The 24992-nt window shown below is 55.9% G+C and overlaps 2 protein-coding genes across 15 annotated transcripts in view; both read right to left on the bottom strand.

The window, feature by feature from the left end:
* Nucleotides 1–1067: 1067 nt before the first annotated feature.
* TPM2 (tropomyosin 2) lies at nucleotides 1068–14585 on the bottom strand. Of its 14 annotated transcripts, none has more exons than XM_054397702.1 (9): nucleotides 14408–14585; nucleotides 13322–13447; nucleotides 7114–7247; nucleotides 6035–6152; nucleotides 5859–5929; nucleotides 5534–5609; nucleotides 4831–4893; nucleotides 4443–4512; nucleotides 1068–1364 (listed from the first exon to the last, which is right to left on the bottom strand). In XM_054397702.1, the coding sequence occupies exons 1-9, from the start codon at nucleotides 14519–14521 to the stop codon at nucleotides 1282–1284; spliced, it is 855 nt and encodes a 284-aa protein (XP_054253677.1). In that variant the 5' UTR covers nucleotides 14522–14585; the 3' UTR covers nucleotides 1068–1281. The 14 variants fall into 14 exon arrangements, with proteins under 14 accessions (XP_054253677.1, XP_054253681.1, XP_054253686.1 ...); XM_054397706.1 differs by lacking the exon at nucleotides 5534–5609 and adding an exon at nucleotides 5025–5100; XM_054397704.1 differs by lacking the exon at nucleotides 1068–1364 and adding an exon at nucleotides 2307–2614.
* Nucleotides 14586–17984: 3399 nt separating this feature from the next.
* Nucleotides 17985–24992, bottom strand: part of TLN1 (talin 1) — a 35943-nt gene continuing 28935 nt past the window's right edge. The window contains exons 51-57 of the mRNA XM_054397485.1: nucleotides 21925–22030; nucleotides 21656–21780; nucleotides 21247–21372; nucleotides 21042–21104; nucleotides 20608–20790; nucleotides 19804–19929; nucleotides 17985–19218 (exon numbers count right to left, since the gene is read on the bottom strand). Of these exons, the coding sequence (XP_054253460.1) occupies nucleotides 19087–19218; nucleotides 19804–19929; nucleotides 20608–20790; nucleotides 21042–21104; nucleotides 21247–21372; nucleotides 21656–21780; nucleotides 21925–22030 (861 nt within the window). The 3' untranslated portion in view covers nucleotides 17985–19086. The remainder of the gene's footprint in view (nucleotides 19219–19803; nucleotides 19930–20607; nucleotides 20791–21041; nucleotides 21105–21246; nucleotides 21373–21655; nucleotides 21781–21924; nucleotides 22031–24992) is intronic.

The following is a 24992-nucleotide window of genomic DNA, read 5'->3' as shown; positions in this document are numbered from 1 at the left end:
ACCCCATGCAGGGAGAGCCCTTTTTCCTTTAGGAGAAGGTCTTGCACCCACAAACTAGAGGTGCTGGGCCAGGGAGAGGGCAGGAGGCCGGCAGCACCTGGGCAGGAAAGAGATGCAATCTCACCACCCTCCTTTCCTGAGCCGAGAGGTGCGGGAAATAAAGGAACACAGATAATGAAAGCTATCCCTGCTGGCTGCTCACTGGAGCGATGGCCCAGTTCAACAAGGGGTCATCCTGAATTGTGTTTCCTGGCAGCAGGAGGCTGTGGATTTAGAATGATAGCCGTTTGGCAGTGTGAGACAACAGAGCTTGATGCAGATCATGGAGGGCCCTGCAGCTGCAGGCAGGACTAGATCACGACTCTGGGCATCCCCAGGAAATAACAGTCCATTTTGGTGACAGTGATGAGACACATCCTGCTGCTTTTCTCTTTGTGTTGGGGAACATGTAGAAAACCACGAGGAAACTTCCTGAACACTTTGGGAAATGGTTGCCTACTGTGTTAGTATTTGCTAGCTCATACAGCTGTCCCTCAGGCAAGGCATTCAGTGACTGGCAACAGAAAATGCAACGAGTACACAGGACAAGCAGCTAATCCCAGACCTGGACTAGACCCTGACAACTAATGATGTGTGCATGCATGATCACAGGCTTATATGCCATATATGACACTCAGACAGTGTCATGAACATGAACCATGAGGCAGACTCCATGTCCAGGTCACAGACCTCATGGCTTCCCCAGGTGCCATACATGTAACATGCTGGCTCTGGAAGAGGACACACTGATGACCATATTGGTGGCCACTTTAAGAAGACTGACAGTTAGAATTTAGTTTCTAGCTGTGGAGGTTTCCTGTGCATCCCAGGAAAATAATGGAGACAAGAGAATGCATCCCAAACCATCTGTGTTATCACTCTCAGCCTGCCACAGCCATAGAGGACATCCTCATGCTGGCCGTAAGCACCCTGAAATCAAACCCACACAAACTGGGCATGGAAACCCCACAATGTCTCCTGGTGTCTTTGCCTGCCTGCAAGGACCAAATGCACCCATCCATCTTGTCAATTTGCTTTAATACTTGGACATGAAGACAGGACAGAGGCAGTCAGGCTGTGCACAGACAAGATGCCCCTGAGCCACGGTGTAAGGCTGCAGGGCTTCCCTTCTCAATGGATGTGTGGATTTGGCCAAGACGCAGTTCAGCTGATGATGTCCTGAGCGTGCCAGTGGGGTGCATATGTGGGGTAGGGAAGAGGAACTCTACTCCCCAGGGCAGCTCAGAGGTTGTTCAGCTCCAACAAGGTCTGATCCAGGACCTGGTGGATGCCCACGTTCTCCTCTTTGGCACTGGCCAGACTCTCTGTGAATACAAGGACACCCAGCCACGCACACAGACACAGCCCAAGTGTACCCAGGTGCAGCCAGACCCAGGCATACCACACCAAGCACAAACACATGCACACAGATGGATGTTTCAGTATGGCAACATCCTCCAGCTGAGATGGGCATCCCTGCAGAGCAGAGTCCACACAAGCAGCCCCATCACTGATAGGGATGAGCCCAGCTGCTCCAAAACCTGCTAGGGCAGCCAGGCCAGTCACTGGGGTAGGTGGTCCTCGTGCCACTCTTCAACATCTCCATCCTTTGTGGTGCCCTGTTGCCCATGGCCAAGCCTTCCACAGTGCAGATACTGCTGGCAAGTACCATTCCTTGACCAGCCACCAGCATGTCTTGCCCTTGGGCATCACCACTGGCAGACTGAGGGCATGTGCACAAACCCTTGGCTAGCAAAAGAGGAGAGCCAGTGCCTGCTGCATGACCCAGCAGTGCTCCGTGAAGAAAAGGAGAGAGAGAGCAGCCCAGGAGGGTGGTCAGAAAGGACAGCAGAGAGACAGAAGGAGCAGAGATAATGAGGCTGCAGGGACAAGCTCTGCCAGGCAGCCTGCTACCAAGGCAGCCTCCTCCAGTGTTTGCTTCCAAATGCCATCCTCCTTTGCTCCAGAGACAGGGCTGGAACATGAGTTCTGCCCTCCCAGCCCCAACCCCCAGCACATTCTGCTTGGCTCTTCCCAGTCTACTAGCCCAAGTTTGGGTCAGAGGGTGCTGTTGGATCCTCTGCTCCTATCCCAGCCCTCCCAGCACTCTGCAGGGACCCTACTTCGAGGGGATCCTCCCTGCACAGTTTGGGGTAACTAGAGTGAGGAGAAAGAGGCTGGCCACTAATTCCTGGGACAAGGGGAGGAAAGCAGTGCCACAAAGGACCGCATCCCTCCCTCTCAGGACCAGGCTGATGATGGGCAACAACCATCACCACATGGGCATCCCAGGACATCACAAAAACCCTCATTCCTCTCCCAAACAAAAACATTCAACTCCAGAGGGACTCCATCTCCCATCGAGGCAGGGGGTTAAGCCAAGGCTTCACACCCCACCTAGCCATGGCAGGAAGCAGATGGGGGCTCCCACCCCTCAGCCACCCTGGTCAAAACAGTGCAGGGGGGCTGGGCTGGGGCCAGGAGCTTTGGGCAGCTCAGTTGTTAAGTTCGGTAAGAATGACCCGCAGCTCGTTAGTGAGAATGCGGTTTTTCTCAGCCTCCCGCCGGGAGCGCTCTGGAGAAAACGGAGACATCAGTGCAGCAGAGGGGAAAAAAGAGAGAAAGGTGAATTAGTGAAAAGAGACATGTTCCACAAAGCCCTCACTGGAAATCCCACAGCTGCCCAGCCAGCAGCAGAGATGAGCTGGACTGTCAGGAGGAGACACCTGGTCTTGGGGTAGGGTTGGGATTGTGAGCCTATGAATTTGGGAGCTAGGTTCTGGTGCAGGGCAGAGTGCTGAGGGAGGAGGATCAGAGCCCCATTTAAGGAGTGCTACTAGGACACAAGCTCAGCCCTTTCATGGAGGAAGGATGATGCAGGGGAGATGCCTGGGCTGAGATTGCTGCTTGCAGGCAATGTCTGGGAGTGGGGACAGGGAATGGACAGGACCAGGTCTAACCCTGGTGTTTCAGGCCAAAGGAATCATGGAGAAGATGACGAGATGACGAAAGCTGTTTGTGAGAGCTGGGGGGTGGTGGGGGTAATGTGCAAGGCTGAGGCACAAGGGACCCTGTCTCACTCAGCCTGGCAGCTCAGGAGCCACTTGATGCTCAGCCACAACCATCACAGGGATCTTGCAGCTGTGAGCTGCCTGTGACCACCTACCACCCCACTGCCAGCACCCACATGAGACAGGCATCAGATGAGGGACAGAGCAGCATGAAGGAAAATAAAAAGAGAAAACAAGGAAAGAAAACGCTTTATTGAGATAAATTCAGTAACTTGGAGGGACAGAACATAAAAGTCATGAAATGCAAACTGAAGAGCAATGTGCAAAGGACAGAAGGAAGGCTGGGGCAAGGGAGTAGGCATCTGGGTGCTGCCTACCTACCTGCCTGCTTGGGAAAGGGCTGCCTGTGCAGCTGGACCAAACCCTCCATCCCTGGCCCTAAGCTTTGGCAACGGAGGTACCACTTTCCCCATGCAGGTCCTCCCTACCCTGAGTCCAGAAAGCAGCATTGAAAGCCTTTGCAAAAGGGATGTAGAGGGCAGGTGGCCACTGAGCCATGCAGCTGTATGGCTACCAGTGCTTCTGCTGCTGGACAGCCAAAGAGGAAGCTGCTGGATTGAAGGGCTACTGCTCACAGTCCTGGAACCCACTTGGCAATGCTAGGGCACAGACTTGCAACTGGATATGCACTGTCTGCTCAATGCATGTGGGTTCCAGGGGCTGCTTTCCTGCCTAAAAACACCCCATAGCACCTAGACCTTTTATCCCCACAAAGAGGGGTATTGCAGGAACACCCCAGGCTGGCTTTTGTCCCAAAGGAGCCAATGGAAAGGTCACAGGTTAGAAAGGGCAAAGGAGAACAGACAGGGCAGGGAGAGCAATGGGAGGGCCAGTCAGGCAAGCAGCCAAGCTGAGGAATGGGGAGGCAGATGGGGAATAGGAGGAGGAAGAGGCGAGGGAGTGCAATGCTGGTGCCTCACGGGGAGCTCAGAGGGAGGTGATGTCATTAAGTGCATTGTCCAGCTCCTCGCTGATGGCTTTGTACTTCATCTTCTGTGCATACACTTCGTCTGCAGGTGGGGGGCAGGTGGGGGGCAGATGGTGGAGCAGGGTGGGGGACAGGTGGCGGAGAGAGAAAGAAAGTGGCTGTGAGCAGGGGGAGCATGCAGGCACAGGATGTGTGGATGCGAATTTATTCCCCATCCAAGGGCAGAGCCCAGACTCCAGCAGCTCTGCATTCCCATACCAGACACCATGGCATCCAGTGTCCCCCCTCCCAGGACCCCTGTCCACCCCCTCATCCTGGCCAAGCACTGACTGGCCACACCAGGGGCTCGTTGTGGCCAGTGCTCCCTAGGAAAGAGGGACACGGGCCTGGCAGGGACATTTTACCTTCTAGATCATCAATGGTTTTCTCCAGCTTCGCCACAGACCTCTCCGCAAACTCTGCCCGGGTCTCTGCCTGCAGGAGCACAGTGGGGAGAGGGTGAGCTATGGGGTGCAATGAGGACAGTGTAGGTTGCACCACACTCCGGGTCTGCCCCATCTGCACTTCTGATACCCTTCTCCATGAACTCTCCACAGGAAAACGTAAGGGACAAGGACCGCATTGGACCCCCACATGCTAAACCATAGCATGTTGATAGGGGAGCATCCTGGACCCAGGCACTCACCAGGATGCAGGGCTGCAATTTGGCAACAGTGAGAAGACACACACAAACCCACACAGGATGGCAAACTCTTGCCTGCACCAGTGTGATGCTGGCACGGCACCCCTTACCTCCTTCAGTTTTTCCCCTAGAAGCTTAATTTCCTCCTCATACTTGTCCTCCTTGGTGGAATACTGCAGAAACAGAGACAGGTATCCATAAGACCAAGGGGACATGTCTGTCTGTTCTTCACCGCAGCAGGAGACCCCAGCACCCTCAGATCCCATGCACTCTGCCCAAACCCAGCAACCCCACTGGATCCTACCTTATCAGCCTGGGCCTCCAGGGACTTCAAGTTGTTGGTGACAATTTTCAGCTCCTCCTCTAGGTCACCACATTTACTACATCCCAAGCAGAGGCCACCAGGAAGGGGAGCAGGACCAAGGGGCAGGAGAGAGGGGGGAGCAGAAAGAGCAGCCATGGGGAAGAAGGAAAGAAAGAGAGAAAACAAGTTGAGAGAGAAGGAAACAGTGCAGGTGGAGGAGCAGAGCCACCGTGAACACGAGCTGCCAGGATGCATCTGTTCATCCATTCCTTGTGCTTCCTTGCACACTGCTGTGCATCACTGCTGACCAGGCTCCCACTGGCTCCCTGAGAAGGAAAGCAGGCATGGAAGGATGGAAGAGCGTGCCCAGCCTGCACCCGCTGGATGAGAAGGCAAGGGGAAGTTGATGGTGGAGGCAGCAGTGCAGAGAGGAGAGAGGTGGCTTGCACTATCTGAGAGACAGCGACAGAGAAGAGGGGGCTGCTGCATGTCACCCTGTGCCCCAGTACCTCTTCTTCTGAGGCAATGAGAGATTTGAGACTCTGGTCCATGGTCCGCAGCTCTTCTTCCAACTGTCTCACTCGGCTGGGATGGAAGAGGGGCAACCCAGGCAGGGGACAGCAGAGAACAGGGTCAAGGATGTGCTGCTGGTGGGCCAGCATCCCCCTGCCCTCAGCCTGAAAGCCCAAGGACCACCCCAATGGTGGATCCTGCCATGCCTTGGGAGGGACATCTCCATTGCCATGCAGACTGTCCTGTCCTCATGGCTGCCAGGGATCTGGGGCAAGGGCTACATGGAACACCCATGTGCTGCCCACTGGGAACCCTGCTCACCTCTCTGCCACCTCTGCCCTCTCCTCTGAGCGCTCCAGCTCTCCTTCAAGGACGACCAGCTTGCGGGCGACCTGTTGACAGCAGCAAGATGCATGCATTGGCCCTGTACTTGCCACAGCTGGGGACACAGCTCAAGTGCTGCCTGGGGGTCAGGTCTGGGGGAAGGGGACACAGACCTCCTCATATTTGCGGTCAGCCTCCTCTGCTATGTGCTTTGCTTCCTTCAGCTGCATTTCCTGGAGCTCCATCTTCTCCTCATCTTTCATGGCTCTGTTTTCGATGACCTTCATGCCTCTGAGGAAAGCCCAAGACAGAAGTTACTGCCATGTGTCAAGGTGGCACCTGCACCTCCTGCCTACCCCGTATCCCCACCATCCTCCAGCTCCAGAGACATGCAACATTGCCTAGGGATTCCAGAACTCACTGGCCACCCCACAGTGTCACACCAGCGGTACCCCAAGCACAACTACATCAGCAAAGCTGGAGCCAGAGCCTCAACCAGGCAGGCCTTCAACCCATCATTTATGGAAGAAAATGTCTGCACCCCAGGAGGAGCCAGCTGCAACCTGGCAGTCCAGCAGCCTTCAGGAAATGGCAGAACACTCCCGTGTTCCTGTACCTTCTCACATTCAGGGGCAATACTCACAAGCAGGGGTTCACCAAACCCTCAGAAACCCCTGCAGCAGGGGCTCCTGCAGACTGCTTTCTCACTCAGATGTTGTTACTCAAACTAGTCGTTGCCAATGGAAGGAAGAGCTCGTGCGGAACATGGAGACATGTCTAGGCACTCCCTCGCATACAACCTCAGTGCCCTTGCCAGCACAGCTCCTGCCTGGGAAATCTACTTGCCACAAGGATGGGGCAGTACATTGTACAGGACTGTTTTTTCTGACTGATGCTGGTTCAAAAGCTGACCTTGCTTACTCAGCACAGATATGCACACCTGGAGTGTTGATCCTCCCATGAGCTGAGGAGGCTGCTCTAGCTCAGCACCCTCTGGATTTGGTTACAGCCTGATATTTGTATGAACACCAGATGAATTTTTTTTCATGATATTAAGGGTGCCTTGTAAATTTCAAAGCCTTTTTAAGAATGCCTGTATCTGAGGGGTTCTCTGTGTTGTAGCGCTGCTCTCTCCCTTCAGAGTCTGCAGGAACACAGCCCCAAACTCACTTCAGAGAGACCCCACTACAAAACCAAGGGGGCTGCCTGCATGTGACATGTTGCCACTTTCACTGTCCTCTTCCCATCACACCTCTCGCTCTCATCAGCTGCCTTCTCAGCCTCCTCCAGCTTCTGCAGGGCAGTGGCCAGGCGCTCCTGGGCTCGGTCCAGCTCCTCCTCAACCAGCTGGATACGGCGGTTCAGAGAAGCCACTTCAGCCTCAGCCTAGGGGAGCAGAAATGCCTTGATCACTCCATCTCATACACATATATATTTTAAAATAATTTTCAGTGGTTACTTCTACACTCACTACCCGGAACAGCCCCCCATGGCATAGTGTGACAAGCCAGTACTTACTGGAATAGGATGTCTGATCATGCATCCCCTCATCTTTCTATAGAGACAGTGGGGTTTTCTCCATCCCTAGTGCCCTGTTTGATGCTAGCTCCTCCTAGCCATGAAACTCCCAGCCTAGCATATGCATCTCTCCACCATATCTTCACACCTGTGGCCCCAGCCCCATAGAACTAGGTGTGTTCACTGAGTTAGTGGCCTTGTTGTCATGGGGATGGTGTTTGGGGTTTGCAGAGCAGTGAGTGAAGGGGGAGGAATGCCCTGTGCAGCTCTGCTCCCAAAAAGGAGATCTCAGTCACTTGTGGATTTCCTGTTTATGGAGGCAGCAGAGCAAGCCAAGAGCCTGTCCTGAACCCACATTGGGAGCCATGGCTGGGATCTGGGGCCGGCTGGGATCAGTGGCCCTGGTCCCTCTCCAGCCTCTTGACACCTGGTCTTCCACACTTTCCCTTTGGTAAGGAAATCCATCTTCATTGCCATTGCCAGGAAGCACTGCCTCTGCAGCTCCCAGGTCTGCTCCCCATTGGGAGGGTTGTGGGAAGACAAATCCTGGGTGCAAAGGGATAGGTGGCAGTGAGGCCTGACTGTGGGGAGCAGTCCCACGCACCAGGACAGAGGGAAACATGCACCAACCCAGGGGGATAATGTTTCCTGCTTATTCACAAGCTGGAGCATGCCTGACTGGCTGCAGCATCTGGTCCCATCCAGCTTCATGCTCCAGTGCTGGCAATGCCCTGGAGGACACTGGCCAAGCAGGGGGACTGGGAGGAGCAAGGCCTGCACAGCCCTGCTAAGCACCTGTGGTCCCCCTGTGGCACGCTGGCAGGGTGGGGAAGGGTGCAACCAGCATCTTCCTGTGAGACAGCCCAGGAGCATGCCAGGAGGGCGACCAGCCCTATGGCTGACATAACAGCCACCTCCACCCCAAGAGCTCACTGGCTCGTACCTTGCCAGACTGCACAACAGGCAGCTGAGGTTGGCCCCCGCATGCCGATGCTCTGCCTGCCGCACCAGCCTCACCTCACCGGGAGCTTTTTTCCCAGGAAATCACCCCCAATGCAGGTCAGAGCTGCCCGGATGGACGCTTGGCAATATGAGCTCTCTGGCAGCCTGGCAACCTGATCTGTGGCTGAAGGAAGGGGCCATTTCCTCTGCACACAGCCTGAGCGACAACAACTCGGGTACCGCACCCAGCTCTGCCGCTCCTGATATTGTGAGGATGTTAAAGAAGTGGACATAGGAAAAAGAAAGAAAAAAACAAACAACTAAACACTCCCAACAGCAATTGAATGAAACAAACCAGGAAAAGGCTGCCGTTTGGAAATGCCATCCCACTGCCAGAGTGGAAATTTTGGTATGTGGCATCATGAAAGGCTTGTCTGCACGAAGGGACACATTGGAGAGCTGAAGACTCAGCGACTGCTGTAGTCTGGATCTCAGACCCTGCAGGAAGCCAGGCAAGAGCCTGGCCGTGGGGTTTTCAGCTGTGCACGCTGCTGGCGCTGGGGATCCTTTCCCAAAATCTGCCCGACCTCAGGCAGAGCTAAGGCAGAGCTAGGCACCTACCGCTCCCTAGTGACCCGCCAGCCGGGGAAGCCCTAGGCAGCCTCGCCGCAGAGCATCCCTAGCAGGACGCATGGAGGAAGCAGCTGGAGGAGGCAGCCCGCAGGCAGCATCGCTGCCCGAAGCCCCCCTGCGCCGCGGCACCTGGTGGCAGCCTGCCCAAGCCCACCCGGCGTTCCGCCCCGGTGGAGCCAGCCCGGCCACCGGGGCCGGGGCAGCAGAGCCGAGCCTGAGGTGAGGGATGCCGGCGGCGGGGCCGGAGCCGGTGGAACATCGCGGGGAGCTGCCGGGGCACAGCCCCCAGCCCCGCCCCGGCGGCCCTTACCCGCTCCCGGGCCTGCCGCTCGGCACCGGCCTCCCGGTACAGGGTTTCGGCGCGGTCCTCTGCCTCGTCGGCCACCTGCTGCAGGCCCTGAATCTTCTTCTTGACGGCGTCGATGGAGTTGATGCTGACCATGGCGAGGGGTTACCAGCGGAGAGGCTGCGCCGCCAGAGCCCTTTGTGGAATCCGCCTGGCTCGGGCAGGAAGCGCACAGGCAGCAGCCGCTCCCGCCGACCGCCCTGCCTCCATCCCTTCCTGCTCCTCCTCCTCCTGCTCCTCCTGCTGCCACCCGCCGACCTGTGCCGCCGCCCCGCCGGACAGCGCACACAGACCCCCAGCTGGGCAGGTTGTACGATGTCCACCCTCGGAAGGGTACAGTCGTGAGGGATACATGATCCCCTTTACCACACACAGGACACAGACTGCCCCCAGGCCTCGGGCAGGGGGTCACTGTCCCTAACACCCCTTTAAGGCAAGATGCTAACTGACTTCTGGGCAGTGCACACTTGTCCTCCCCATCCTAGACAGGGTGCATGATGCCTCTAGGCAGATACACAAGTTCCCGCTGGCAGGGCACATGGTGCCTCCCAAGATACGAGACACAGCCCAGGGTAGGGTGCATGATGCCCCCCAGGCAGAGGTGCACAGTTCCACTGAAGTCCCCCAGAGCAATCAAGAGGAGCCCAGGGTGTCCGTTCCCCTGTGAGAAAAAGGGCCGGATGAGTCTGGTGATTCCGAAATCTGGAATCCAGCCAGTGAGTTCCAATGGACACAGAAGCAGTATACTCATGGGTGCTCCCTAAGATCTGTTCCTCACACCCTTGCTGTAGAGTTCAGGGGTGTCATGTGGTTTCTCCATGGTGGCCATATGTAAGTCAATGAGAAGCACAGAGCAGATGGTCATCCTCCCAGGGTGCCCCAGGGCACGGTCAGCTCCCCAAAAGCCATCCTGCTCAGCCCCTCAGCATCCATTCCTGCAAAGGAGGATCTGGCTGGCAGTCAGCCCCACAGAGATCCATAAGTCCCATTGAGTCCCCTGCACCTATCAGCTACCCTTGGGGCTATACTCTATTGGGTAGGCCAGTCCCCCAGCTCCCAGCTCTGTATTCTGGCCAAGGCACATGCCTTGATCCATCGGGAGAAGCTGGTGCTGATGGCATTCAATCCTCCCTTAAGGAGCTCTGACAGCTCCCGGGCAGCTCCAGCTGCACTTCACACCTTCCTTCAGACATGCCAGTTCCTGGGCTGACCCTGCCAGCTGCCTTCAGCTCCAGGGCCAGGGGTCCTGGTGGGGACTTGGTCACACTTCCAGCAGTGTCCTGTGTCTCTGTGTCCCCCTGCCAAATGGTGATCAAAGAGGCAGTGCTGTGGGTCCTCTGGGAGCACATGGCCCTGGCCTCAAGTGCTGGCCAGTCCAGTCCCACTCCCCCCCGATGCTTGGATGCCAAGTGCTCCCAAGCCAGCAGTGCATGGGGCCCAGAGCCAAAATGTAAGTCCTCAACAACAACGGAGCTGGAGTGAGCAGGCTGCAAGCAGGCAAGGGGCAGGTTGGGAGAAAGGTTGGGGCATAGCCACACTGGTCCCTTGGCGGTCAGACTGGGTGCCTCCTTCTCCAGCCCCACCCAAGGATGCAGTCACTTCCCAGCAGAGCCGTGTTCCCTCCCACTGTCTCAGGGAATCTCCAAATAAGAGCAAAGTCTTGGCCAGGGAGAACAACTTGGGGCGGGAACTTGGGTGAAGTTTTTGGGATCATGGCCTGGGAACAGCAGAGTTTCCCTGTGTCCCTGCTGGGGTAGCTGGAGATGGGCCACGGACTAGGGACGTGGGAGGCTGGAGAGGACTGCTCCGGCTAAACCCTCTGTACCAAGCCCAGCAATCCCTGTCCATGTCCTGCCATGAGCATCACAGACTGTCCTTCTTGGGCACAAGAGGTTGTGGAGTCATGGTGGCCTCACGGAGCTCATGGCAAGGAACTGGCAGCAATGTGGAGCTGACAGTCAGGCACTCCACAGAGTGTGCCACCATCTGACAGCCCTCCAAATGCCCAAAGGGTCACTTTGCACCCCTTAGTGTGGTTCTTGTAGGATTCATGCACAGCCTTCTGGTGCCAGAGGCAGGGAAGTGCCAGAGCAGAGGGACACTTATTCTTTTAAGGCATTTGTTGATGATTTTGCTGAGAGCAGCAGTGTGCCTGGATCATTGGGATGGGCCCTGACCTGGCTGAGGGATGGGGGTGCTCCATACTTACAGGAATACACTGTTCTGGTATGAAGAGGGGCAGAAAAGTCCCTGGGAAGGCAGGCGATTGGGCTTTGTGTTCTACCCTGTGCTTCTGCTGCTGGATGTAGGAGCTACACTCTGCCTCACCCCGAGGGGGACGTGACACCAGCACTGGCACTTAATGCTGTCACCACATCCAGACCTCTGATGTGGAGACATGGTAACTCCCAGAGCCTCATACATGGTGCAGGTTGTTGAGGCTTCATCATGGATCTGGGGCAGCTGTTCTCGTGGCAGGCTCCCAGCCCTGCCCACAGCTCCCACTGAAGCCAGCATGCCCTCCCTAATGCTGCTCCCACACAGAGCCTCCTGCTCCAGCCCTTCCCTGGAGGAGCTGGTGGCTCCTATCCATTGTATCTGCTGGGATGCGACTCTCCATGCTGAAGCCTGCAGACTTACCGAATCACTGTGGACCAAGAGCAGGGTAACACACACTTCCTGGACAGGTTGGCATAGCATAGCCCACTCCCAGCAGCAAACTACTCTACACCCTGGACCTCTGCCCAGTGATACTGTTTGCCCCTTCTTCTGAGCCCCACACTGGGGACATCCCATCCACACCCAGCCTGTCCCACACCAGCACCAATCCAGTCAGACTAGTGCAAATCCCACTACACAGAGCAGCTACCTTGTCCAGCTTGACAGACCTGCCCCACACCAGGATAGATGTGCCCTTCCAGAGGATTTCCAGTATTTTAATTACTTGGTTTAGTATTTAACTAAACAGGGGCACTCTTGTAAGGTCAGAAAATAAATCTGGGAAGTCCCTTGGCTGCTTCCTAAGGCTCCAGGCCATGCCAGGGACTTGTGCTGCCACTGCTCGTCCTTGCCTGCTCAACCTTGTCCTTGGCAGAGGCCTCAGAGATTTGACACTTCTCCCTCATTTAGCTCTGTAAACCAGCTGGGATTGAATTTTTTGTTCTCAATCCTAAAAAGCCTGGCCATGCCCTGCTGGCTATACTCCAGCCAGCTCCCCTTCAGCTTCTCCTCCAGTTTCCAAGGTTGGTTTTCATCTAAGAAGGATTGGCTATCAAAAGGAGGATTTATTTATAGGGTGTCAAATACCCTGTGTGACAGCACAGGTGGTTATACCCTGTTCCTGAGTAGCTCAGTGGCCACACACAGCTGTTCAACCCTTCATCCTGGCCAGGCGCAAGCCAATTTCAACACCTTCCTAACATCTTTCCATCAGGATACATTTCCCAGGAGAAACATCAGTCATGACACTAAATAAAACTCTTTCTAGCTTTGCCCTTCCCAGGGCACAGGGTGGCACATTGGACTCCAAAATGACTGAGTCCCCTCGACGCAACCTGAGCATCCATCCTTGTAGGCAGCATTCAGCAGCTGGCCACAAGCAAGAGCATTTTCTGGTTTTCTATTTTTCATTCTCCTGCCAGGGTTTATCAAGTGCCACAGGGTTTTCCTACAAGCACCAATTGTGAGGTGCATGCCTGGGAACTAGTAACAAAGCTCAGGACACTTATCCCCATTAGCTTTGGGCAGCTGGGCAAGTGGCTGCCCACAAAGCTCCAGGTAGGACCAGTGATCTGAGCACTGCCCACTGCAGCTGCCCTGTTCCCCACACCCCAAGCAGGATCTGTCCAGCCTATGCCATGCATCTAAGCCCAGTTCAGTGCCAGCATTGCAGGAATGGGATCCTGACAGTCTTCCCCACGGACACTTGCCATATAAGGCCCTCCTCTTCCTTCACCCCCACCCCCCCCACCCCAAGGTCCGGCGCCTGTGCAGGGGAGGAGTTGCTGGTGTGTCTACATACGTCTGTAGCTTTCTTCTCTGCCTGCTCCAGCTTCTCCTGGGCCTCCTTGACAGACTCAGAGTACTTCTCCACTTCATCCTCAGTGCCTTTCAGTTTCTTCTGCAGGCCCTGCTGTTCCTCCTCCAGCTGGGGGACAGAGGGCAGAGATCAGGGGAGGATGGCAAGGGTGAGTGGGACACCCTCCCAGGGACACCCAGGGTCCCTCTGTCAACTTGGGGTCAGCATGCTCTTGTGGAGCCCTTGGTCTGAAGGGCAGGAACCGCACACAGCATCCTGAGCCCAATAGGGGTAACAGGGTGGTGGGTTCCCTCCCTGTATAGCAGACTGGAGAGGTCCCAACTTTGAAACACAGCTCTAGGGGGCACCAAGAAGGTCCCTGCCTCTGTGTGGCTGAGGTGGGACTGGCTGTCCTCAAAAGTCTCCTTGGAAAAGGGATAGGGAAGTGTCCTGCTGAGATAAGGCATATTCGGGAAGACCAGTGAGAGTGGTCAGGGGCAAAAGGCTGGAGTGGTGGTCACTGGGGACAGGCACACAGCTGGGCGAGTTCCCCAGGGATGGGCACACAGTGGGGTGAGGTCCTTACGTACCCAATGAGGTGAGGTCTTAAAGGATGGGCACCCCTAAATTTGGGATCTGCATCCATCGGGACAAGGTCCCCAAGGCTGTTTGCCACTAGGACAGGGGTCCACAGTCTGGACACCTCTAGGACAGAGGATCCACAGGCTGGCCACCCACCAGGACAGGCAGTCACAGACTGGACATTGGGATGGGGTCCGCAGTCTGAACATCAAGCAGGACAGGGTCCTTGGACCTGAACACTCTTGTGGTGGAGGGTCTTCAGGCTGAACACCCAGTGGGACAGGGTCCCAGGGGCTGAACACCCAGTGGGACAGGGTCCCCAGCGCTGGACACTGGCTGGGATGTGGTCCTTATGGCTGGTCACCCAATGGCTAGAGGGTCCCCTGGCTGGACACCCAAGGGGAAGGGTCCCCAGTCTGAACGCTCATCAGGACGAGGTCCCGAGGGCTCAAGACCCTTAAGGCACTGGTCCCTGGGCAATGCCGAGGGAGTCCGTGGCACACCCACCTGCTTGCAGCGGTCCTCTGCCTGCTTTTTGTCGGCCTCTGCTTGCTCGGCACGATCGATGGCATTCTCCTTGTCCAATTTCAGCATCTGCATCTTCTTCTTGATGGCCTCCATGGTGGCGGTGGGACAGCGGCGAGGCTTGGGGCGACGGCAGTGGAGCGCGGAGCACCGGGGGCGGCGAGAGTACCGGGGGTGGCGGGAGCACCGGCACTGAGCCTCCCGCCCCGCCGAGCCGCCTAAGAGCCGGGGAGGGGCCGCGCCGGGCGGGGGCCGCCCCGGCACCTCCCCCGCCGCCCGCCAGTACCTTTTAGGGACAGACTCGCCGCTGGCCCCCTCACCGAGTCGGGCGGGGGGGGGCAGCACCTCTGACGAGCATCGCCACAGCCCCTGCGCCGGGAGCCCACGAGGGCAGCAGGGGAGGGACACCGTGGGGACAGTGCACTAGGGGTACCCCAACGGCACCGGGCAAGGAACATCCCTGGCAACGCCTTAGGGGTACCCCGGAGGCACTGGACAAGGGACATCGCAGGGACAGTGCTAGAAGGGAACACCAGAGCACTATGCTAGGGGCACTGTATGAAGGACACCCTGGGGCACTGTGAGACGGACAGCCTAACGCTATTGCACTAGGGACAACCCAGTGGCGAGAGACACCCGGGAGCACCGCAGTAGGGGCATTTCTGCCGGCATTTCCCCCGTGGTGCAGGTCTTGGGGGACTCCCTGTGGTCTCTCACTGCATGGGCTGTCACTGTGCTGTTACTGCGCCCCAGGGACACCACCAGCGATCCACCCCCAGGGTTTGAGACCTGTCTCTGCTCCAGTCAGAGCTGTCTCAGTACTGTCCTAGGGACATGCCATACTTTGTTACTGCATCCTGGGGCCTGAGGGACCCTACTTGCTGGACTAACTTGGGGGCACATCAGGACCTGGCATAGCACTTGGGGGCACCCATGAGCTGGTACTGAAGTTCTGGGGACATTCTCAGGCTTGTGATTGTGCTTGGGAACACCATGGACTGGCATTGCCCACATGGGGAAAATCCCCCGGGAGACAAGCAAGTGGATCCTCTGACCACCCCATCCATCTCCTCCATCACTATGGGGCAGGAGGGTCCCAGCTCCATGCAGGCTCCCTGGCACACACGTCCCTGCTGCTTGTACCCTGGTGCTGCTTGTCCCTGGCACTCACAAGGACACCTGGCACATGTACAACCAGGTGCAGGGTGACATTTCAGGGTGACACATGGTGCACAAGCAGCCCACCGTCCTGCTTCATCTTTCTGCTCTAAATAAACCATATTCCACAGGCAAAAAAAATGCAAGCCCTTCAGATCCCAGCTCCTCCAAAAATAACCCTCACTTTAATAACACTTGTAGATGCTTCTGGCGCATTCCCAGCTGCAGGGTGGGCTCCGGGCCGGGGGGGCTGCAAGGAGGGGCCACGGGAGCCATGTGGCACATGGGGAGGTTGGGATGGGACAGGGACAGGAGGGGTGTGCACGTTCTGTGGCTGCATCCAGCCTTGCCTGCTGCAACTTTTTGGCCCTCTGCTCCAAGCAGAGAGGAGCAAAAAGAGTTTGAAAGCTGGAGAAAGTGGCTTCCTAGGAGCTCTCAGACCTGAGTTATTGGAGCACAGGAAGGACAGGAGAAGTAGAAGCCTGAGGGGCTGCTGGCACCATGGGGAAAGCAGCAGAAGAACCGCTGCTGGACTCTTGGAGAGCAGCTATTAATACTGACAAATTAGGCACATATTTGGACAAGGAGAGTCAGTAACCACCAGCACGTGGCTTCTGAGAGGAGGGGGAAGATCTGTCTCCCATAGTTTCAGGGAAGATGGATGGTTTTCTGCAAGATGCTTCAGCGTGGAGCAATTTCATGGGCTTGGCACATGGGGGAAGGACGATGACGTGCATGGTGTGAGCAGCCAGGCAGTTGTCCTGGAACCATGCAGAGCTTCAGCCCTCAGATATTCCCCCTAAAGGATGAAGTTTTTGCTTGCTGCCTTCTCCCATTCGCTCCAAACATCATGGCCATGTCCAGGCAGCACAGGTTGGGCCATCTAGGTGCGCAAGCCCCTAAGTCTGCCCTCAAAGCTATCCTTTCAGTTGACCTCTAGGACAACAGTGTGCAAAGGGATGTGCAGGTTCATCACTCCCCTTGCTGCACCATGTCCAACGCCACCCTGCTCTAGGGTCTGACATGCTCCCAGGGAGAAGTTTGTCCTGCCATCTAACCAGAACTTTCCAGATGCAACCCGTGCCGCAGCCTTTCACCCCATCTCTGAGATCTTTGAGAAGCTGGGCTGCAGCTTCCATGCTGCCTCCACCTCAGCCAGGTTTGGGTCCCTGCGGAAGTGCTGGCACCTCATGACTGTGACATCCCAGCTTCAAGACTCAGTGTGTGCTCACGCAAACCTGCCTGCCAAAATAACCCCTCACTCTAGCAGACAAATCACACCCTGTGTCCCTCCCCTGGTGCTGCCAGCCCTTGCCTGTATCCCCGCCTGGAGGGACACAGCAGAGTGTGCTGGCAACCCTGTGCAGAGGGTGCCAGAGCTCCTTTGGGCCTGTGGTATCAGGCTGAGGCTGGGGCCACTGCCACACTGTATCTGCTCACTGTCCTTGCTGGCCACTTAAGAGGGCCCCATGCCTAACTAGTACCTGGGTGAGAGCCTGGTATTGGGTCAGACTAGTGCAGATTGTCAGGGGACAGCTGGGAGGACTAGGATGCCTGCAAGAGCCACAAATCCACCCTGGAGACCAGCCAGAGGTGAATGTCTCAGGGGCCAGCCCCTCTGAGCCCCCAGGGATGTGCCTGCAAGGTGACAGGGGTCACTGACTAGGATGCTGCCCTTGCTGCTTATGGTGCCAGGGACAGTTCCTGGACAAGGGGACATGTTCCAGCTCACCCAAGTCTCCAATCCACCTCACAGCATCCCTGCTTGCCCTGCTGCCACTCACGCCCCCCAAACCCCTGCTGAGTGACAGGGTGGGAACAGGTGGGGACACGGTCACTCGGGGCAGCTGCTGCCTGTGCAGGTCGGCCCTAGGGGGCTATTTCGGGGTTTGAGCTCAGCGCCGGCAGCCGAGAGGGCTCCAGCCACATTCCCAGACCCACAGCATGCAGATCTGCTGCTTCCCCACCAGTGGAGCACCCGTGACCAGAGCGGTCCCCCACCTACACCGCTGTAGCACCCTACCCAGGGACATTTTCAGCTGACAGCAGGAAGGGGGACAGGAGCCCAGCTGCACTTGACCCTCACCTCCCTCTTCACTGTGCCTCACTTATCCCTAAATCCCAAATCCCCAAGCAACAAAATCCCCAGGTCCCCCTCCCACAGTGATGGCCCCCCTTGGCAGCACCTGCAAGGGCTGGCACATGGTTGGCAGCGGGGGTCCAGGCTGTTGGGTGCCTGAGACTGAACATGCCGCAAATATTTTCCATGCTGTATAAGCAGCCGTGCAACACTCCCCCTTGACCTCTGCTGGGAGGGCAGGTGCCTGTGGGCCCCCTGCCCACCAGCCCTCCCTTTCTCTCAGGGGGTCCCACTGAGTCAAGCAGCAAGAAAGCAGGAAAACCAGATTTTATTGATGAATGCGCCTTTTCACGGAGACACTGGCATCCCCACCCCACCCCAGAGCCTCGGGGGGAGCTGGTTTCCTTCAATGTTTAATATGGGATGCTTGAAGTATCAAAATAGTGAGAGAAGCCTCAGCAAGTGCAAAGGGGGAGGGATAGGGATCCCGAAGCCAAGGAGGGGTGGGATGCTGGGCTGCGGGACCCCAGCAGGAGACAGGTGTTAGTGGGCAGGGCATGAGCTAGGGGAAGCAGGAATAAATGAACTTTGAAAGCTGCAGGCTCAATACTAGAGAAATGGAAAAGTTACAAAAATACTGCAGATCTTGGAAAACAATGCAGGCACTTGGGAAGGAGGAGGAAGGCAGAGCTGGCTGGGGCAGGGGGAAGCCCCACAGGAAAACAAAGAGCAGCTGTGGGGGTGAACCCATCGCACTCCCCCCAGTACTGAGCACAGGCACCATGGCTTCCAGTCCTGCGGCTCCCCAGAGAGGCCCAGGCTGATGGAAGATGCTCATGGAGGGGGTGGGGGGTGGTGCTCAGTGCCTCCTAGGGAAGCTGTGGACCACATGGAGAGGAGGAAGGAAAAGAGTAAGACTCAGCCAGCAATAAGGCATTGGAGGTGAAAGGCAGCTCTTTGTGAGAGCTCAGTGAGGGACTATGCTGCTCCCTGCACCCCATCGCGCAGGAGAGGGCAAGCTGCCTGCCTCTCCCCCTCCCGCATGGAGGAGAGAGAAGAAAGGAGCCCAAGTGGGAACAACAAAGGCACACAGAAAAAATCCCCATCAGTAAAGAGCTCTCCCGCCCCACACCTGGTGCTGGCGGTTAAGCTCCGAGTTTGTGCAGCCCTGTCTCCCACCCCAGCTGGGGCCCTCTGGGCGCTCTGGCCCTGCCCTGGGTGTGCACGGGAAGGTGGATTGGGCGGCAAAGCGGAGTTGCTGGTGCAGCACCGGCTTGGAGCAGCAGGTGGGTTAGTCCCAGCACTCTGGGTGCAGGCAGAGCTCTGGTCTAGCCCAGTCAGCCCATCTTGAGGCGGGTTGTCTTAAATAGGAGCGGGCGGGCAGGCAGCAGTCTGTGCAGTGAGCAGCGGGAGGGCGTGGGGCTCAGTTCTGCTCCTCATCCCGCAGCTCCGAGGGCAGGAACTTGTACTGCTGCTGCCGGATCATGGCCAGCTTCTTCCGTGCCTCTTCCAGCTCTCGCTCCTTGCGCAGCATCTCCTCCTGGGCAGCAATGATCTGCCAGAAGAGAGCCCTGTGTGGTCATGGCTGCCTCTGACATGGATGGCTATAGCCTCTGCTGCAGCAGTACCAACCACTCTGCTGCCTCCCCTCTACCAGAGCCACAATCTCCCTGGGCTGGCGTGGCCCTAGGCACAAAGCACCACTATCTGCAAACAGCAGGGAAGCAGCACAGCTCCCAGAGCTCAGCCTCACGTACCCTGTTGAGGGTCTCAGCTGTAAGCCTGTAACCAGAAGGCCGTGTTGGGACCTGTGCCCCCTATATTGGGCAATTCTTACTCCTTACCGGATGCTCTGCCCTTCACACGTCATGGACACTGCACTAAGGAGAACTGTGGATGTTACATTGAGAGTATGTACCAGCACAGGCTGTGCCCACTGCTACGTGTGGCAAGACAAAATGAAGCTACAATGTTTAACTGGAACTGGGTGGGATGGGGGTGCCCACAGCACATTTCTGAGGCACTTTTGAGATGTGCCCTGTACTTGTAGGTGGTAGGATACACTCCTGTGAGAGCCACACTCAGGTTGTGGTGGCAGCTGGAGCCACCCCTATGCCACCAGAGTGGCCCCATTCCTCACCTGTGCAATTCCCCCGACCATCTTCTCCTTCACCACCACCGTTTCATCATGGTCCTGGAAAGCAGCTGCCTTCTGTGCTGCCTTTACCAGATTGTCCGATGCTCTCTTTACCGCATTGCCAGCAGCCTGCAGCAGGGAAGTCGGGGAGCAGCAGCATAAGTGACACTTCCAGTGTATGATGGGGGGATGGAAACACCCCTGCTCCAGGCCAGGCTGGCAGGCAGGACAGGCAGCCTGGTGTGCTGGGAGCTGCAGGCAGGGATTCCTTGGATCGCTGCCTTGCCACCCACTCATGACCATTTCAGGCACTGCTGCTTCCAGCTGGGCTCTGGATCCTGTCTGAGCCACAGGGCAGGGAATGGGGGGCAGCCCTGCAGACCCTCCTTGGCTCTTGGCTTGAGAGACTGACGCTAGGGTTGGTCCTTTGTCAACCGCCCCCCGACACACGGGCATTAACCTTTTGTTTGCCATGACTGCTAAGGATTAAGGCTGCTACAAAGCATGGCCCCCAAACATCAACCTCTGGAACGTCTGTGATGCATGGCATGCACTCCAAGGCATTGCTGTGCAAGTTCATCTTCCCTGAACACTTCTGGGCTTAGCAGCACTCACATGCCTGGCAACCAGCTAGCAGTGAAGTCCAAGCAACCTGGAACCTGTGTTCTAACGAGCTCCCTGCTGATGGTACTCAGGCAGGGAGTGTTAAGTCCTGGGGAACACCCACATGCCCTCATCCCACTGCCACCCATCCCTTGAGTAGCTCAGAAGAAGCAGCTGGGGCTAGCAGGGCAGCCTTGGACTCACCTGGAGCCGCTTCATGGCCTCTGAGTCGTGGTCTGCCTTCACCTTGCAGGCCACCAGGAGCTGTGCTGTGGAGGCAGCCACTTGCTTTGCAGAAGAGATGAGCTTCTCCTCACTGGCATGGCCCTGCACCGCTGCATTGGCCGCTTCGCATAGGTTGTTGGTGGCAGCAGCCACCATGCGTGCCTATGGTGAGTAAGAAAGCCTGTCAGGGAGCAAGCCAACCCTAGGGAAGGTATGCCCTAACCAGCCCCAAGGAGGATGTGGGGCAGTGACAAACAGTTTTCATGCCATGTCTCTGCTGGTGCGATAGGGAGCAAGAAACATGGCTGCTTCTTCCATCGAGGAGAAGTGCAAGGGGAGAGCATCCACATTTTTGCAGCAGAAATCAAGAGAAGAGTCCCTCCCCATCCCCTGAGCAGCACTGTGATACTCACAGCTGAAATGAGTCCCTGGGACCACTGTCCATCATCCACTGCGTTGGCGGGGATGGCACCCACCTGCGAGGGGGAGAGGACGAGTGAGGTTCATTGCCTTGTACAACACTTGCCATGGAGTACAAGGGCTACAAGAGGCCTGGGGAGAAGGTAGATTCTGTCACAACCCTACATTTTATTATTTCTTTCAGTTTTCCAGCTTTACCTTTCCTTGGGCCACTAATTCTCGCTGAGCTGCTGAGGCTGCCTTCACCAGGGCACTCGTGGCTGCAGCAATGGATTTGGCAGCTTCCAGGATCTGCTCCTCGAAGTTCAGGCTCTCGTCTGCTTGCTGCAAGCAAAAGCATGGTGTGAGGCCCACAGAGGGATGCTGGGGCAGACAGAACAGAGAAGGATGATTGCTGCAGAGTGTTGAGGGGGCACATACAAAGCTGGATTAAGGGATGCAGGGTGCAAGGGGGTGCAGGCTGCCCAATTAAGATGCAGTTGGGGATGTGGGTGGCAACAGGCCTGCAGGTTGTTGGATGCGCTTCACATCTCTCTGAAGCACACACAGGAGAGCCCCAGCCCACCTCAAGCTGAGCACAGGTTCAGCCAAAGCTCAGCACCACTACCTTGGGCTTAGCTCTTGGTTTCAGCTGCTCCAGCTTCTTGGCTGCAGCCTCAATAGCAGCTGCTGCCCCCAGCAGTTCATTCTCAGCGATGACGGTGGGGTCTTCTGGGTCAACCCACTCTGTTCCTGGAAAAACCAAGAAGGCAGGCAGGTTAAACCTACAGGTGGCCTCACCTTATTTCTGGCTTATCCTACTTGCTCCATCAGCTGCTGATACCTCCACCCTTATCCTAGCCTTGTCCTGCTCCTCTGAGCAAGGAATTTCCTTACCTTTCATGGCCTCAGCTGCCTGTATGAGCTCAGTGACAGAGCTGGCGACACGCTTGGAATAGCCTGCCAGCTGCTGCTTCAACTCGTGAGTTGGCTTCTGCAGGATCTGTGGGGAAGGCACAGACGTAAGCACCTGGAAGAGAAGTCTCCCCAAGGAAGGACATTGGGATCCCCCAGCTTTCCTACACCTATATACATCAGGTATTTGTGATGTTTTCCTGAGTGACTCTGGCTGGTCTCCTCTCCAAAAACAGGATGAGCTTCCCTTTAACCCTCCTGCATCCACAGCCTCTGGACCATCTCACAGGTACAAGACCCTCAATGCAAGCCTTTCTGCACTTGGCAGCTACACCCCTCCAGGATTCCTTCTTCCCTCAAAGCATTTCAAGCTCCAGAAGCATTTTCCCGTTGCTGTTCCCATTTTGGAGTTTTGTCTGTAAACACAAGCTGAGCAAAGGGGGAGACTCTGGAGTCACATCCCAGCCCAGGAAGGCTGGTTCTGTTGGGCTAAGGTGGCCCTTAGTAGGGTCCTTCAGTGGGGTGGGAACACATGCACACACCACAGCACACGTGTGCACACACATGGTGTCTGTACGCACAAGCAGAGCTCACTGCTGGCCTGACTCGTGTGGCACAGCTGGCAGCTGTCCGTCAGCTAGAGCAGGTGTGAGTACATAGACATGGACCCTGGGGTCCCTGCAGACACACGCAAGTGCCACCCCAGCACTGGGCTGGGCATGCAGACACACCGTGAGCAAGGCTCATGCTGAGGTTAGACACCAGCAGGCACCCCATTGTCACCTTACTCACCGGCTGACAGAGAGAGAGGGAGAAGAAAGAAGAAAGCAGTGAATGCCTTGGATAAAACAAGCAGGAACTGGGGACAGAGGGGCACAGGGAGGGCAGGGGAAGGTGGGTGCTCTTTGTTGAGGGGTGAAGGGCAGCCAAGAGGAAAGGTGGGAGCAAAGAATCAGAGGTCCTGGGTTAGGGAAGTGTGCTACCATCATCAGCTCATACTTCAGTCTCACAGGGCTGGGGGAGCTGGGGTGCCTGAATGAGGCTCCTATGCCTGCAGGAGCCACATACACTCTGAGCAGCCACAGAGCTGCTTTCCTCCCCACCCTGAATTGCTTCACTGCTGTTTTCAGCCACTGGATCTCTCTGCTTTTGCAGGGAGAGACCTATTGTTACCAAATACCAAGTCTTCATGGAGGTTCAAATTCCTTCCCCTCTACAATGAAACATTCAGGCTTTCCCACTCCTCCACTGGGAGCCACGTTTTCCACTCCAAGTCAAATAACCCTCTTTCTTGAGCTCTAACCACACTTGCTCACACTTTGTGCAGGGCACTGGTTCCCACAAGGCCACAGCATACAGCAATGGAGTTGTTGCTGCTGGGGAACAGTGCAGCATTGCATCTATCATCTTCCTTCCCATTACCCTACAACCTTCCTGCTCATGGATTTCCAGGAACCTGCTGCCCTCCGATAAATGGGATCCATGGTGCTTCATTCCTGCCTGTGCAAACTGGAGCATTGTGGAGTATGAAGAGGGTTTCATGGCTTTATATGTGTGATGGTTTGAAACTGTCTTTTTAATTTTTCCTTGCAAAGTTCAGAACAGATAAAGTGAAAGAATGTAAATAAGTCACTGTTGGGTGTAAGAAAGCAAAATACTGATTGTTCTAAACACTTCCATTGGATAGATAGAAATGTTTAAGAACTATTACCCAAAACAAAGTGGGCACTCTGCACATTCTGCGTTCGGCAGTGGGGGCAGTTGCTGGGCTGTCTGGCTGCTGTTTCTTCTTCTCTTCTGGCTGAAGATAACACACTGACCTTGGCAGCTAACAACTTTCTGCTCTAACTAAACTCTGCTTCTCTGTCCAGGGGGGTCTGGGGGGGAAGCTCCTGGGAGAGGGAGGCCCCTTTGGGAGGGTCCCCTTGGGGGGAAGCAAAGGGAGATCGGTTGTGCTTTTCTGTTGATTGTATATATTTGTAAATGTTGTGAATTTTGTATATTTGTACATATTCATTGCATTTCATCTGCTTGTAAATACAGCTTTTCATTTGCTTCCAGACTGGGCTAGCCTGGTTATTGTCGGTGGGGGGGGGAATTTCAGCTCACACTGACACAATATGGGACTTGTGTGAGGTCATCCCAGCAGAGTTGCCAGAGCTACACATGCACACCAGAGCTGCAAAGATGCTCCGAGTCCCTGAGCTGATTGGCTAGTTTGCCCTCTTAAGTACATTGAGACTATACAAATGCCACATCATTAAGTCTTCTATCTGCTCCAACAATGTGTTTAAAACTGCCAAATGGTTTCTTTCCATAGCTGAAAGCACCCTGGAGGCTACGAGTTTACTAAGATGCACCTTGGGTGGATGTTTCATGGGACGTACCAATGTACAGTATTCAAGAGACACCACAGAGTAGCTGGACGGTTACACCCAAAACACAGCCAAGTGTGTTCCTGCAAGTAGGCTGGGCCTCAGGCACTGCCACATGAAGTCACTAGCCCAATCATCTGCTAACAGGTCAGCCAGAGCAGTTCTTAGCACTCCAGCCTTGGCTGCCATGACTTACATGCTAAAGCATCTTCCAGAGAGACGTTTGATCTAGGTGCAGAACATGGAAAACTTACTGCTCCCCTCCTGCAGATAAACCACCTTTTGACTTGTCCTCCATCCAAGTTCACTTTCTAGCCACCAATTCCTGCCCACCTCCTCTTTGTACTGCCAGTGTTGGTTACCCTCTGCATAAAGGGGCTTTCCCTGCAGGAAACCACAGTCTGAGTTCCACTGCCTTGCATCCGCTAAACCTGAGTGGCAGACTTTCACCCAGCCCTTCTAATCAGGTCAGTGAAACCTTGTCATGGAGCTGACTGCTCTCAGTCTTTGCCCTCCCCCGACTGAGGGCTCTAGGAGTTCCACAAGGTGGGTCTGCACATCCCACCAGTGTTGACTCGTCCCTGTAATTTTGCCAAGAATGGAAATCACTGGGAGAACCTCAGTGGATTTTTTTCTACTGCTCTATGGTCTTAATTTGCTTTCTGTAAACTACAC

Source organism: Indicator indicator, chromosome Z, assembly GCF_027791375.1.
Source record: "Indicator indicator isolate 239-I01 chromosome Z, UM_Iind_1.1, whole genome shotgun sequence".
Taxonomy (NCBI): Eukaryota; Metazoa; Chordata; class Aves; order Piciformes; family Indicatoridae; genus Indicator; species Indicator indicator.
Note: the sequence above shows the minus strand (reverse complement) of the source record. Positions and strands in the feature narration are given on the sequence as shown.